The sequence below is a fragment of the Colletes gigas genome, unplaced genomic scaffold (assembly GCF_013123115.1).
Source record: "Colletes gigas isolate AHSC1104 unplaced genomic scaffold, ASM1312311v1 Colletes_gigas_Sc00007, whole genome shotgun sequence".
Taxonomy (NCBI): Eukaryota; Metazoa; Arthropoda; class Insecta; order Hymenoptera; family Colletidae; genus Colletes; species Colletes gigas.
The window spans coordinates 1286539-1303265 of NW_025106636.1; the positions used below are offsets into that span (position 1 = coordinate 1286539).

Sequence of the window (16727 nt, forward strand, 5' to 3'; positions counted from 1 at the left end):
ATGATATAGGGTTTAGAGATAACACATGTTTACTGCTAATTTTACGGATTAATGATTATTTTAAAGATTTAAACGATGATATGTTTCATAGAAGGTTGCGATAAATTCATTATTCAGAGATAAATTAACGTGCTTTAAATTAATGTTGGTGACCGACTAGTTAATAATTTTAAAAATTTATCAGAAGACTAATCCTTTTTGTTATTTTGTGAAGTGCTAATATTAAGGTTAAACATGTTACGTATTGCAAGTCGAAAGCCGTTTCATTCGCTTGAAATTATTAGAAAAGCTTTGAAATTTAATATTAAACAATCGAGAAACTTAAATTTACTCGAATACCAAAGTAAGGAACTTCTCAGAGATTGCGGAGTTTCTGTGCAAAATTTTGCTATCGTTGATGATATAAATAAAGCGAATTCTGCATTAGAAACATTACGTTAGTATATCCTTTTACTTATAATACGTTTACTTTAGACAGAAATTTATACAAATAAGTTTAGGTTTTTTATCTGTAGAATTAATATTTATGTAACTATTTAGTTTGCTTAGTCTATAGTTAAACATTTTTAATGAAGTACTTATCTAGAAACATGATAACGATACATTATATTTCTATAGTATATATATGTATATATTTTTAATGACATATTTTATGCAGATCAGTTCTCTCGCTAAATAGATATTGCTCTTCAAATAAAATGGTTAATTATTCTCTATACCTTTATTCTGTATACCTATATAACTTTACATATTTGATACATTACTCAGAATATTTAATTAACGTATTTAAGTGAGCTAGCGGAACTTAAGCGTGGTGATTAGCATGTTAAATGTTATGCGATCGTCTTATTACATGTATACTTGATCAAAGCATGCAATTTTACTTTTTGTAGATGCAAATGAATATGTGATTAAAGCTCAAGTATTAGCTGGCGGCCGTGGAAAAGGATGGTTTGATAATGGTTTCAAAGGTGGTGTACATCTTACGAAGGAGTAAGTTTCAATAGTCAGTAGAAATGTAACATAAAAATTACAGACTGTATTACAAATAGTTTGTTCTTTTAATAGCCGTAAAGCAGTTGTTGATGTCGTGAAGAATATGTTAGGTCATCGTCTTATTACGAAACAAACTTCGAAAGATGGTATATTGGTGCAGAAAATTATGATAGCAGAATCTGTAAATATTGCACGAGAAACATATATTTGTATTCTTATGGATAGACAGTACAATGGTCCTGTATTAATTGCTTCGCCAGCAGGTGGCATGGATATTGAGACAGTTGCTAAGAAAACTCCAGAATTAATAAAAACAGTACCGCTTGATATATATTATGGGATCGATGATACTATCGCTCAAGACGTTAGCATCTTTCTAGGTTTCGTAGACCCGGACGTGCAACAGAAAGCAATATATGAATTAAAAAATTTGTGGAAGTTGTTTGTAGATATCGATGCTTTACAAGTAGAAATTAATCCGTTGGTCGAGACAACGGATAAACAAGTAGTTGCAGTCGATGCAAAAATAGCATTCGACGATAACGCTCAATTCAGGCAGCAAGATTTATTCGCTTTAGAGGATACAGACGAAAAAGATCCTAGAGAAACAGACGCATCGCGATTTAATTTAAATTATATTAGTATGGATGGCAATATAGGATGTTTAGGTATGATGCAAATAGAAATATTTTTAATATTACAAGAAGGGAACATTTATTGGAAAGTAATTATTTTTATCTTAAAGAGTTTAAAATTACGTATTATGTTTAGTAAATGGTGCTGGCTTAGCAATGGCAACTATGGATATAATTACACTAAATGGCGGGTCTCCGGCAAATTTTTTGGATGTAGGCGGAAGTGTCAAAGAAGATCAGGTTTATCAAGCGTTTAGAATTCTTACCGACGGTATGTAAATATTAGTATTCGTGTTAAGTATGTATGTATACTAGTAATTCTAGATATTTTTTTTTTATATATATTTAGATCCAAAGGTAAAAGTAATTCTTGTAAATGTATTTGGAGGTATTGTAAATTGTGCCACGATAGCAAAAGGAATCATTACCGCGTCTCGTAATTTGCAACTTAAAATTCCACTTGTTGTCAGATTAGAAGGTAATTATGAAGATGTTATTTACTATTTACGTTAACCGTTCGAACGAATAGTATCGTGTAATTTCACTTTTTATTACTGCGCTTAGTTTATTTATTTATTTGTATATAAATTAATATTCATTGTTTTTAAATCAGGAACTAATGTAAAAGAAGCGAAGAAACTTCTTACGGAAAGTGGTTTGCCGATTATTACGGCAAATAACTTGGACGAAGCAGCAAAGAAAGCAGTAGTTTCTGTAAAGGCTTAAATCTAGCAACTTTGTCCAATATTATTGGTTTTTATCAAGGGTTGAATATATTGCAAAGAGTATATATAGAAGTGGAGAAGTTATGAAATATCTAGAGATTGAAAATATTTGACTAATTTTTTTAATTCTTTTTTTCTTACACAACATTATTTATTTTTGTTCAATATGTTTGTCCTTTGCATTTTTACTCTTTTATATCTTCATATTCTTTTGTACACTTGCCGGTGGGACGCTTAATTCAGTTTATGTTTCAAGTTCATTGGTGATATGAATGATACGATTAAAATTATTTGTTTCTCGCAATAAACATTATTTACAATTTATTTTTCTTTATCATAAAGATAAATCATTCATTACATTCCCATTTAATAGATATTCCATAAAGCTTAATCAGTTTTTAAAGGTACGTACACGTGTCTTATACAGGGTGTTCAATTATTGGTGTTCAATGGTAATCCTTTTAAGAGCGATTTTACAGATCGAAATAAAATTAAAATTGAGAACGACAAAATTGCGGTAGAGGTTTTGTGCTCGAGTTATTAATTCCTGAAAATAAGCGAAGCCCCTATTTATTTATTTATTTATTAAAGAAGATATAGCGTTTCAATTATTTTTATATAAAAGTTAATAAAACTATAAAAAAAGTTACAAGAAACAACTCTGAATGTTATTTTCAATTTTCGCTTTATTTTGATCTGTTATTAGTAGCCGAATACCCTATATATTTAAAATAAACGTAATTGTTTATTAACTATAATTTTTATATTTTTGTTGTAGTAAAAAAGATAATCTCACAATTTACATTTTATTACTCTATAAAAACAGTTACTAACCATATTTTAAACGATCATCGGATATCTAATTTTGCAGTAAATAATAACATACTTAATTATGAAACTAGATATTTTTTACATTTTTGTTACCAAAAACTGTATATAAATAAAGAATAAACATTTTGTACTTATGCGTACATGTATTGTTTTTTAATGCTTAAATATCGTATTTGTGTTTACGTTTCGATCACATAATCGCCTAGCTTGGGGTCCCAATTTTCGGGCATAGGTACTTTATAATGGCCCGAAACATCGGACTCCAAATATTCGATTATGGTTGCTCTATAATTGTCCTCGACTTCCTCAGTAACTTAATTTTGAGTATGCAAAATCAAAATTTTCTTTCACAGTAACTATATGAAATAAATATCTAGAGTCCTATTATTTTGCCTCACAGTGTAAATAACATTGACCTTAATTAAAATCGGATATATATCCGTTTGATTTTATGCGCTAATTACATCTTTGACGTCGATGCGCTGGCACGGTCGAAATATAAAATTGGCATCTTGCAGAGGTTCGCTTTCCCGTAGGATTTATGCGACGACTTTTCTATGATCTGGCCGCAGCACAATAAATACAAAAGAAGAGCCACCGGCTGAGATCTGCTCGACTGCCAAAAGAATATTCGCAGAGACCTCGTAACGTATCGATGATAAGCAGCGAAGAAGTGTCTCATTTACGTTTTGTTTTTTTTTTTTCGCATCGAAGCAAGTTCCAGCGTGACGTCACTTCGAAGGCATCGAGGATCGGGGGGCCACGAGACGACGCAAAGAAGCGAACAGGACGCTATTGGCTTCTCCTACCAGGATAACGATGAGGATTAACACTTTAATGGCCGCACGTATCACGCGAAGACCGTTGTCCGTCATCACTGATACTGTAGACCAAAGTGAGATACACGAAGATGCTAGGAATATTATAAGGAATTATAAATGTACCCTCACAAACGTAATAAGTTGAATGTATGATGAAATTGTGACAGTGGCCAATGTCTGTTAGCTCGCAAAGTCACGTATACGTGACAGCGGCCGTCAAAGCGTTAACAGACGACCTACCGAAACCTTTAAACGTTGGCGCTTTGTTCAACCCAAAGATAATTTCAGTAAAAGGTACATTCGATACGAGTTGCCTAAAAATTCAAGCAAATTATCGTAGAAGCGGCTTACAAATGTGTGAAAGAGTAGAATGATGACAGAAAGTCGAGTAAACGTTGGCACGAACACAAAACCGATGCGTGTAGATGTGGTTCTGTACGAGTGTTGATGCGTGAGTCAGCGGCGAACGGATCAAAGCGAGCAAGCGAAAGAGAAAAAGAGTGAATGAGGAATGGAAGGAGACAAAATTTGATGATCGAAGAACGATCGAGAGGGAATTAAAGAAATGCTATAAATCAGTTCGACAAGTGCGATAAGATGAATTTAAGAGACTTCAAGCGTATATACAACGATTCTTTGAACCGATCAAGTACCTTATACTTTTTATTTAATCGAACTGCAATTTCTGATTATAAATTTTTGGAATTGTATTTGATATATACCTTGATACAAAACATATTGAACATAGTACTTGAAAATAAACTATTTAATTTCGAGCTATGATTTATGGCAGCATCCCTTATGCGTGCGAGTCGCGAGTTGCGGTTTACTGGCCCTTGAGTTAATTTTAATTCACTTCGGGTCTCTAACATCTTTTTTGCTGGATAAAGAGCAACATAGGGATAAAAAGGTGAAGATTTGAATTGACATGTTGTAAAACCGTATTGGATAATAGAAGCAGATATAGAAGAATAAGGAATGAGGCGAGAAAACAGACAGATCGTCGGTGTATATATATAGTTTTGTACTCACAGAGTGGGAGGGAGTTGAAGATGAGGGGGATAGCGAACTATTCTCGGAGTTCGTTCGGTACGTTTCCCTCTCTTCCAAATTCGGCGGCAGTAAACGTCAGTAAACCTTTGTAAATTGCAACGAATAGTTCAAAGAATTACAACCTCATACCGTTACGTTATTTTTTAACTGGTGTAACGAAGTGTGTGTTCGAATGTGTATGTGCGAACCACATTTTAGAAGATAACTGAGCAAAAGTGAATACAAGTGAAACGTAATTTGCAGTTTCTTTTTTACTTGTAAATAAGGTAACAAAACTCTCTGTGTAACGGTAAAAATACCATAGCAGTACCATATATCGCATGTAAAGAAACGCATTTTGATTATTAATTATATCGTCCACCTTTTACACCATTTGGTAATTAATAAGTTTTATCGTGGTGAAAGTGTCACTTATACCTATACGAGGATTAGGATTACACTTTTCGTTATATCAATATTTATTATGGACTTAGCAGTTTGTAGTCGGATCTAATGAGTATCTTGATCATTGGCAATACTTTACTCCGTATATTTACCGAATTTACCCTTGCGAATAGTCTTTTCCGATCATTCGTTGCGGTACCACTACGATTAACTATTAATAGATTAATGCAACGGTGATCAAACGTGCAATTTTTCAAGTCGAAATACAAATTGTGCTTTAATTTGCAAAACGATAGAAACACGTCACCGAATCATGACAACGAGCATTCTGTAAACGATGAATGATACGAACCGAAATAGAAAAAACGTCAGTTATACATTCTGTTACATATGTAGTGAAATTAAAGTAGTCTGGCGTGTCAGCATCCCTTGTGTGGTTTAGAAATACTCGAGGAAAATGGAAGCAAACGTTGACAAAAATGGCATCCGATAATGCAACAGATAAATGCACCTACGATCGTTTTAAAAAACCTTGACGAAACTTCAACAATTTATGATCATGTACGAGACGCGTCCAAGTGTATCAAATGCGCGTGCGAGATAAGTCACCCTTAGTTTACTTAAAAAAGTCTTTGACAGAACTTATTTCGTCTTCCTACTCCGGAGTCGATGACCTCCGTGTTTAGCTTTAAGCCAAGAGGCGTACGAGGGTCAGTCCTCGTCAACATGCCTAACATTATGTTTTTATTCGAGTAATGATCGCTTTAAAAGTCTAACGTGTTACTTTCTGTAACGCGCGTCACGGTATGATTCAAACTTCAACGCTAGACACTCATCGCCGCGTCGGCGTAAGTTGAGTCACGTCAAATTTTCAGTCGCTTTAAAGAATTCATAGACGTTAGGCTAATTTTTTTTTTTCAACGGAAAATGTAAGGACTACGAGCGTGAATTTTTATAAATTTATTTATTCATAGTTAAAGACGCATTCCGAATTTTTTCAACGCTTTGCGATCGATAGTTTGAAACATTCTAACTTGGAATCGATATACTTCGCGCGTGTCCTTATGTGGCCTACACGATCGACCCTGTTCTACTTACCCGAAACGGATGAAACTAGAAAATTATCGAATTGTACGAATGTAAATTTTTTTAAACATTCGACAAAATGGTAGGCTTCGATATTTTTCCCATTTTTGTTTAACTTTGAATGGACTTAGCAAATAAAAAATTTTTAGATACCAACTTAAATCTGGTAGAGACTATAAACAGACACCTATAATATACAGTTAAATTTAAACCCAATCGGTTTGCTAGTTTCTGCAAAGTCGTGTCGACTATTTCGAAAGAACCATGATTTTGAGAAACTCTTACGCGTGGAAAATCCTCGTGGATTTCCTGGCCCCAGGGGTGGTGCAAAACCACACCATGACCTACCTTAGGCACTGTGGGGAGACACTAGGAACCTCGAAGGTGTGACGCAGTGCCCCCGCCATGCTCGAAGTGGGCCTATCCAGGGAGGAAAAGATGACAAATTCTCCTTCATGGTGATGTGTGGGGGTCACACCACACATCGTCGCCATCTCCCTCCGCTATGCAATGACGATTTAGACCGCTACTCGGGCTGTCAGTGATGAACTGACGCCAGGTTCGCACTCGGTGTCTCAAAGGACCCGTCGTTGCACCAAACCAGCTTCAGTTCACCACCTTGTACGGGAAAAGAGAATGTGCATAGCCACACATCGCTACCTACAGCCCTTAAGAAACTTTTCGTCACCTAGTGACTTGTCAATAGTTATACAATGATCATAATAAACTCTAAAAACAAATAGGGGCCCTCCAATGTACAGGATATAATTAGAACTATTAGAACATCATTTTCTCCTAACAAAGAGAATATGCAAATGAAAATTACAATACTTTATTTGGACCACTGGTATATAGATATATAATAATTGTGAATATTAAGTATAAATAAATATACTACAACAAACAGTACAGAGATGGTATTCTTTCAACTTGATTGAAAACAAAGCTAATCTAATAGGTACCAAATTTTGAACCACAGGCAATGATCTAGGAACTAATTCAAATCATTGTGTTCTACATTTCAAGTTATATTTTATCTACAAAGTGTTTATCTCATACATATCCTTTCTTTGTAAATAGAATGCATTATAACTGTTAAGTGAGTTCTGAAAGATGCTAAAAGAGCCTACATTTCAACTAATGTAATCATATCATAGTTGTAGCGTGACAGATTAATTGCATGTTGGAATTTTGAAAGCTTTGTGCACAGCTAATGTATGTTTGAGACATCTTTTTATGTAGATCAAGGATTCCTTCGAACAATCCTTAAGAGCTCTATTAAAACAGCGAATAGTCATCTTATCTTGGCATTATCTTTCCCAGTCTGTGAATAACAGTGCTCTTATAGACATTACATAAGATTGCATTTAAAATGTTGACGATAATAGAGAGAATACCATTATTTCATTTCATAACCACCAATTGTCATTGTTTTGCCCCTTAAAATTCAGCATAACTACATTATGTTTCTTTGCGTTCCTTCAATTTCTGTTATTGATTCTTCCATTAAAGTTTTGGTTATATTATCGTTATACATCAAATAAATTAGAGTATTTGCCCTTGTATCAATGTTGTTTACTTGTTTTGTTTTTCATATTTTACGGACAAAATTCGAACGAACCGTAAAGTATATGATGAGTAGCATTTACTATTGGAGTAACATTTGCCAATGATTACAAATGCTTTAAAAATTACTATCGATTCTCTCATTCGTGTACAAAGATTACAAGCTTTGTTGTTCGGTGTAAGTACACTATTATCACACGAACTAAATATACATACTAAATGCTGAAATAGAACACAGTAGGAAAATAAAGAAAAAAAATAGAGAAAGAGTGTGTGAGAGAGAGTGAGAGGGAGGTGTATTAGACGAGGACGAGAGATACTGCGCAGATCGTGTGTACGCATACAGAGTAAATTCCACCACCACCGTGTTCACCATACCGATGTCATCCCGTAGGAGCGAACCGGCCGATAAAATGTGCGAGAACGATAAGTCAGTTGAATGCGAGAACGCGGAGGAAGAGGACGACATGTTCGAACAAAATTTACTGGAGGATGCAAAGTGGAAACTAATTCAACAGAACACGTTCACGAGATGGGCGAACGAGAAATTGAAAGGGATAAACAAACACATCGGTGACTTGGAGTGCGACTTGTCGGATGGCCTTAGATTGATAAATTTGATCGAGGTGCTCGCGCAGAAAAAACTACCAAAACACAATCAGAGGCCGACCTTCAGGTCGCAAAAGTTGGAGAATGTGTCCGTGGCTTTGAAGTTTCTGGACGACGAGGGTATAAGGATCGTTAATATCGGTGAGTGACAGTTTTATTCTTTCGAGTATTTTCAGTGTTTGTAATCCAGCGTTTGGAGATGTTAATAAGCACAATTGTAAATTGAGTGTATTTACTCGATCGTAACTCACGTTGTGGTCGTTAACAGTTTTTTTAAAGGGTATGCACACTATTAATTGAAAAGATAGCGCAAATGTGTTGTTCGATAACGCGTAAGCAATTTTCTAATTGTAACGAACGGTGATATTACAATCTCGGAATACGGGGATCGTTTGAGATGAGACACAACATCGCTATTGTCCTCGTTTAACAGAAAAAAAAGAGGTGAATGCCAAGAGCGATGTGATATTATTTGATCTGACGTTAACGTATACTTATCCGAGTAATATTTATTTAATAACGAGTACATTTTCTTTTATTTCAATTATACGATTTGGTAGTGATTAATAACGAGTGTGGATTTTTAAAGTTTCGTAGCGTGAACAGGTGCATTATTCTCGGAAATGCATTCTGCTTTATTTTATCAAATTTTAATAATTTGTATTATTCATTCTCCCATCGAATTTTATAACCACTCTTTGCTAACGTCATGATCAATTAACGCCATTAGGATCACGCAGGTTGAATTTCTTCTCGTCTGTGAATACAAATTTCGTCACTTTCTGTTCCAATGCGCTACTTGGCAACCATTAAACGTTATTGTTTGTTAACGCAGGTTTCTTTTTTAATTCTCTCAAGGAGTCATTCCCATCCGGAGGCTACGAACAATCGATTTCGTTTTACTGTATTTAACTAAAAGTATGCGTCCTTGAGACTATGTCCTGTGATTGTTAGGCAGAAACACGAAAAATTACCAAAGGTACTTTGAACGGAGCGTCGCGTGGACGGAAAAGCGGGTAAACGGCCGCCATTAAACAAACCCAAAACTGCAACGACCGTTTAAATCTCAAAATTCTCCACAAGGACCTTTCAAAGTTAAACAAAAATGGGAAAATATCGAAGTCTGCCAATATTTTTTTGTAAATGTTTAAAAAATTTTCAACATTCATACAGTTTAATAATTTTCCATTTCAGATCGGTAGAACTAATCCAGGAATGTTTAAACAAATTCAGAACGCATCTTTAAATAGGAGTAAATAAATTTACGAAAGTTGGTCTTCGTACTGTTCGTTGAAAAAGAGTTCCAAAAATCGCCGTCCGGATGGGGAACGCTCCCTTAATATTTTTACATAACTATAGTGTGTATGACGAACACTCGAAACTCGAAACACTTTCACTGACATCAACCTTCTAGTTAATTTCTCTCGTGGCCTCCCGCTACTTTTCTTTTTGCAATCATTTTTAACGTCATTCAATTACCAAACTACCAAATTCGACAATTTTTGTGACCCATTGTTCTCCTATAGCTGTTAATACTACTTAACTTTAAGCACCGCTGGTCGTAACAATTTCCAATGTATTGCCACAGGTATAATTCAGAGGTGATCATTGTTTACATTTGTCGCGGCGTGAAGCACACCTTTGAAAAATTATTTTAATTCTATCCGATGAATCGGTGGTTAAATAAACCATGTCCTTTGGCCGATAACAATGATGCATAATTTCGAATACACTTTCGAATCACACGTTTGTTCGCCGACACTCTGTACTAGAAAAGGACGAACCGGAAGCAGGTAGATCCTTGTGTCGAGTGTTTATTTACATGGTTCGACGTAGTATACAATAGATGATGCGATTAGTACTAAATCTTGTCTGTATGTATAATATCAGGGCGCAGTGAATTGCTTAGATTTATAGCTCGAATAATTAATAGTTTTACTTGGTAATCCTTGTATCCGTGGGGATTCTAGAGGCCAAAATAGGACGAAAATCAAGAATATCAAATTCTTGACCGAGGCTTCGTTAAAAAGTTATTAACAATTAAATTAAAAAATTTCAAAACGTCCTAAAAAAAATATTTTCGGTTGCAGGGGTCAATTATAATCAGTTTTAGTCATTAGACATGCCCTCGAAATCCTACCCACTTTCGAGAAAAAAATTCGAGAATGTGTGAAATTTTTCGACAAAATTAAAAAATTTCAAATCCTTCTAGAAAAAATATTTTTAGTTGCAAGAGTCAATTACAATCATTTTTGGTGAATAGACATACCCCCGGAATCCTACTCAGTTTCGAGAAAAAAATTCGAGAATGTGTGAAATTTTTCGACAAAATTACAAAATTTCAAATCGTCCTAAAAAAAATATTTTCGGTCGCGGGGGTTAATTACAATAATTTTTGGTGAATAGACATACCCCCGAAATCCTATCCACTTTTGAGAAAAAAATTCGAGAAGGTGTGAAATTTTTCGTCGAAATTAAAAAATTTCAAATTGTTCTAGAAAAAATATTGTTAGTTCCAGGAGTCAATTGCTATCATTTTTCGTGAATAGACATACCCCCGAATTCCTACTCAGTTTCGAGAAAAAAATTCAGTACTGGTGGAACTTTAAACGTTAATAACTTTTTAACGAAGCCTCCATCAACAAATTAATATTCTTGATTTTCGTCGTATTTTGGCCTCTGGAATCTCCCATTAGAATTTTTCCCAGGGGTAGCCGAAAACACCCTGTATAGCAAATCTCAACATTAATTTTATAATCACTTTAAATAACTCGTGATATCACCTTAAATCGATGTATCGGTTACAAGTATATTGCTGTTATCAGAACTGATGGTTCGTAATGCAATACTCGAACGATAATCAATGCACACTCGTACACGTTTCTTCGCTTCTTATTATCACAGTTCATAATCTAAATAACAGCAATCGTTAATAGGAATTATCGCCTTTAATAATCACGCGTTTGAGTGAATATCTTTTATTCTCAAACATGGAAGCCGACCAGTTGCATATTCGGCATTAAACGCTTTGCTGCTTTCATTGCGGAAAATCTGCACTCGAAGCATGCAGAATTGTTTCTGATACCTATTTAGAGACGATGATTAACGTGCATAGCATCAAAGTTATTTTGACGAGGAATTATAGGTCTTTTTCTCAAAGAAATTAATTCGATTAAAATCGCTCGTACCGTTTCCTCAAAATGAATAAATCTACCTTTAAACAAAACCGAGGGAACTGATTTACACGCCTAAGCTTCGTTTCAATGTTTACTTATTTAGATAACTCGAAAGGCAACGTCTGTCGCGATTATCTTCAATTTCTATATTTTGATTTCCTTTTTTTATTGCGTCGATTTCTATGATTAGGTAAAGAGTCGATTACGTTGGTATTATTCCGTGAAGAAAAATTATTTTCACTATGTTTCGTTGACGATAAAAAAGTTCGTAGGCGCCTATGCTCCGGTTTTTGCGTGGAAAGCATTTCTAAATATGTGCAAAATGATCCACGCTGTTCCTCGAATTTCAATGCGAAATGTTTCTTTCGCTGATAAAAAATTGTTTTGCTAGGGCTTCCTCGATTTCTCAAAATCGCGAGAGTTGTTTATCAATCGAGATTGATACGTTGGTTTTATACAATCTTGCATTTTTTCTCGATTTCTGTAAGACGACGAAATCATTCCCAACTCGAATTTTACCAATAATTGATGCTCGATGAAATAACGCGTTTTGAAAATTTCGATCTGCGAGCAACGACTCTGAGCAGAGAACAATGGCTACTAACTGTGAGTGACGTCATAGGTGAACGAGACATTGTGATAGAGCACGCTCATAACTATACAAATTAGACACTGATGTCACTGAATATTACGCATCGGGGTATATTCAATTAGCACCTCTTTTAATATTTCTTAGCGAAGGCCTGTATACACTTCATCTTAAATGAGATAGCAAGTTTATTATTTTTATTTTGTAAATAATATACAAGGTGGTCTGCGTAACTCCAAAATATGCGTTGCACGAAACAATTTTGTATAAAAAAATCACACGGTTTAAAAGGGTATATTATTCGGTGCATATGTGGAGACGTTTCGAAGATTTGACGGATCAATTTTATTTTTTTTAATAGAGTGATATATTTTTTATATTAAAATATGGAAGAATATCAAATTCTAAGTAAAAATTTATTAACCTTCGTTAGCGATAAGCCTAATAGCTAACGAGTAATTTCTACAGAATTCCAAGATTCCAGAAAACCAAGACTCTTTTGAACCATATAATTTTTTTATACAAAATTGTTTCGTGCAACGCATATTTTGGAAGTTACAGAGCTGCACAAGTTACGTGGACCACCCTCTATATAAAACATTCAACATTAACATTATTTTGTATTTGGTCGAAATAAATTATTTTCAAATAACTTCGCCATTTGTTAAGAATTGACATTTGAAAAAAAAAGAATTCTTTGGTTATTAATTTATCGCTGTGAGAGCACTCGGGGCGTAAGAAATATAAATACAGTTTCATATAGAAATATGTAAGGAAATGCTTATTGAATATTTTCCGATGAGTAATTTTCAATGACATCAGTCGCTAAATTTTGTCTCGTTTCGAATGCATTCTTTCCCGCTAGCCTCACTCACCTGTGACGTCACTCATGGTTGCTCGCTGTTGCTCACCGCTAGCGATGGGATCGATACCACTGATAATGCTTAATCGATCCAAATTACGTAATATCAAGTATCTTCTAAAAATAATCATCGAATAACAATTTTACTCGGATTTGGAAGTTTAATAATATTTGAAACAAACGCAATCTCTTCTTCAGCCATGCACCGAGCAATTTCTCCTTGGGCGGATGTTATGTTCCCTTTTGAATCTGTTTGCCCAACGTTCTCTTGCAACAAATTGCTGAAATCCAATCTCACGAGCGAGCTGTGTGTCCCATTGTCGCGGAATTCGTGTTTGTGACCTGCTCCAAGTTGGTTCGAGCTTCTTAAAACCGTTTTATGGTTGTTAATGTCCTTTTTGTCAAAACTCCGACTAAAAGATGAACCAAATAATGGACACTACGAACCTTTTTCTGGCGTATCTAGAATCAAGAAATGCAAGAGATATAGATTACAGCGCTATACCAGCGAACTATATTGTTCACTTTGAATTTTGCACCTTTGGTCCTGCGTTTCATCGATATCACAAGATAATTCCATTTCTCGCTGACAAATTCTAGAAACTAAACGATCCCCGTGAATTGTAAAGCAAGAACATTGTGTGCTCCTCGAGACTCGAATCTCTCTTTAAACACTACGTACTTTTTTTATTTTTAAGTGTAATACCGAAGAATGAAAGAGAAAGTCGGCAAACGAACGTGGATCGGGTGAAGGTCAGGTGTGCTCAGATACAAAACGGTACAAAGCGGTCAACCGCGTTTTTATGTAGCGACTCATTCACTTAGCAAGATAAATTTCCCTTAAAATTGGACAAACCGTCTTCCAAATGGATAAATACACGATACGATCGAATAAAATCGAGCGAAAGCGAAAAAAAGCACAGAGGCTTCCAACGTTCTTATCGAAATAAATTGATACAATACTTTTCAATAAAAAGTCGATGTTTCATTGTACAAAATCATTTATAATAAAATCAAAACTGGTGACAACTTGTAGCAAGTTTCAAATTAGATATATCGACAAAATTACGATGTAGATTGTAACACAGTATTCCTGGTTTAAGGGGCCTTTCTACTTTGTGGGATTAAAAAAATCGAATTTTCTTTTTGCATTGTCTTTTAGTATGTAGTTTCGAGAATATATCTACCAAATATTAAATTGAAATTCGGAAAACTAACGAAGTTATAGCTCGCTGAGGTGTACCACGCGCAGGTATATACAATAACTGAACGTACAACTTTAAGTTGTTTTTTTACTTTGTAGGATTTAAAAAATCGAATTTTCTTTTTGCATCGTCTTTTAGTATGTAGTCTCGAGAATATGTCTATCAAATATTAAATTGAAATTCGGAAAACTAACGAAGTTATAGCCTGTTGAAATGTGTTTAAAGCTGTTTTTCTCGAAACTGCATTTTTCGGCACTCCGTATGTGATAACGAAAAAACTATTCAAGATATCAACATGAAATTTATACAGTATCTTTAGAACTCATCTCTCTGTAGCATGAACTAGGATAATCGCGATATACGCAATACTTTTTCTTTTATTAACAAAAAAGCAACGAATATATGAAAATATTCAGTATTTTTTCGTAAAATAGCTGCCATTTTGTCATTTTTCGTTTTTTTTTTAAAAGATCCTAGTTCATGCTATAACCACACTCACCTGTATTAAGAATATCGTTGGTTTTTGGATTTCGGACAACTTGTTTGCAAGCTATCACAAATACAGTCAGACGCTGTTCGTAAAAACTGTTGATCAACAAAAATAGCGTAACGAATAGATATTATGCGCTGCAAAAATTCGTGAATATACCTAAATATATGATAAATGTATCAACAAAACCTGGAATTAATCGCTCTTTGATAGCCCGGGAGAAAAAAAATCACAAACATGTATTTTTCGTGCCTACAAGGTAGAATGGCCCCTTAACCCTTTGCACTCCGAATTATATTTCAATTTTGTTTTATTTGAAATTTACCTTAACTAAAAAATAGAGCAATTTAAACAAACAGAGGAACAAATAAAGTCAATTGAATATCTGTTTTATTTACAGTATTGCTGTATTTTCAAGTGTATGTCTTTGGTTTGGACTTGAAAAAAGATCAAATGGGACTCGACAAAGGAGTGCAAAGGGTTAAGGGGTTCTTCTGATATAGTAGACGAAAAAATAGCCATCTTTGAAGGATACGGCGCAAATTTTTGTGGTAGAAAATAGTAAAAAATATAGGAGTTCGATAATGACACGAACAATACAGGCTGTTCCCAAAAACAGGTCCGGATGGCTGACATCATGGCGACTGTTCTTTGTGTTTTACCGCTCGTTTCGAACGCGAAGGACGAAGAGGAATCGAGGGTCCAGGTAGCCCAGCGATATCCTTGCGAGAACGTAGACGTTCTCGTTTAGATTCGCATTTATCATTAGCGAGAAACTAGCTCCGTAGTTCGAAGATCTCGCGACTCGTTCGTTCGCGTTCGAACGGTCATGCGAAAAACAAACATGTCGCAACCTTGCTGCGGAAACGACAGAGCGGAGACCCAAAGGGAAATAGATGGAATCCAAGTTCCATCGATCTCCCTTTCACATTCTTAGATTACCGAACATAGGGGACAGTTCCTTCGATCGCCTCGTTTAGTTCTGCCAAGCAATTATATAATCGAACGAGGGAAAATTGGGAATCTAAGAATGCAAAAGAGAGATCGATGAAACTTGGATTTCATTTGTTTCCCTTTGGGTCTCCTTGCGCAGCAACCTCCTCGTGGTGAGACCTGGTAATCGGTGTCGCCCACGATAAAAAAGCTTTTCTATCGTGGGTAATACCGAGCTAATGGCTGCGAATTTAGAATAGTTTCTTTGAATGATACACTATAGATCGTACAAGGGCAGAAAGATTTTTCTACGTTTCTTAACTCTACTGATTTCGATATTTCATTTTCTATTAATAAATTGTATCACTACATTACCCATGGTTGTGTTTGATTAAAAATCGAATTCAAATTTTTAAGAAAAATCGAGGAATCAAAAGATTTTTAATCACTCTGAAAAAATTATTTTTGGTCGCGGGGGTCAATTACAATCAGTTTTAGTCATTAGACATGCCCTCGAAATCCTACTCACTTTCGAGAAAAAAATTCGAGAAGGTGTGAAATTTGACGACAAAATTAAAAAATTTCAAATCGTTTTGAAAAAATTATTTTCAGTTTAGGGGGTAAATTACGATCATTTTTGGTCAATAGACATACCCCCGAAATCCTATCCGCTTTCGAGAAAAAAATTCAATAAGTGGACAAATTTTTCGTCGAAATTTAAAAATTTCAAATCATTGTAAAAAAATTATTTTCAGTTTGGGGGGTC

At 34.8% G+C, this 16727-nt stretch overlaps 2 protein-coding genes across 5 annotated transcripts in view; both read left to right on the forward strand.

Moving 5' to 3' along the window:
* The first annotated feature begins 4 nt into the window (after positions 1-4).
* LOC122396216 (succinate--CoA ligase [GDP-forming] subunit beta, mitochondrial) lies at positions 5-2917 on the forward strand. The gene is made up of 6 exons (XM_043394406.1): positions 5-436; positions 894-993; positions 1069-1664; positions 1768-1902; positions 1981-2109; positions 2245-2917. The coding sequence occupies exons 1-6, from the start codon at positions 235-237 to the stop codon at positions 2355-2357; spliced, it is 1275 nt and encodes a 424-aa protein (XP_043250341.1). The 5' UTR covers positions 5-234; the 3' UTR covers positions 2358-2917.
* Positions 2918-4940: 2023 nt separating this feature from the next.
* LOC122396450 (filamin-A) overlaps positions 4941-16727 on the forward strand; it is a 51101-nt gene continuing 39314 nt past the window's right edge. For 2 of the 4 annotated variants that reach the window (XM_043394863.1, XM_043394864.1), the window contains exons 1-2: positions 4947-5327; positions 8492-8847. In XM_043394863.1, coding sequence (XP_043250798.1) covers positions 8511-8847 — 337 coding nt within the window. In that variant the 5' untranslated portion in view covers positions 4947-5327; positions 8492-8510. Of the gene's footprint in view, positions 5328-8491; positions 8848-16727 lie in introns of all 4 variants that reach the window. The other 2 variants (XM_043394862.1, XM_043394861.1) reach the window with 2 other exon arrangements.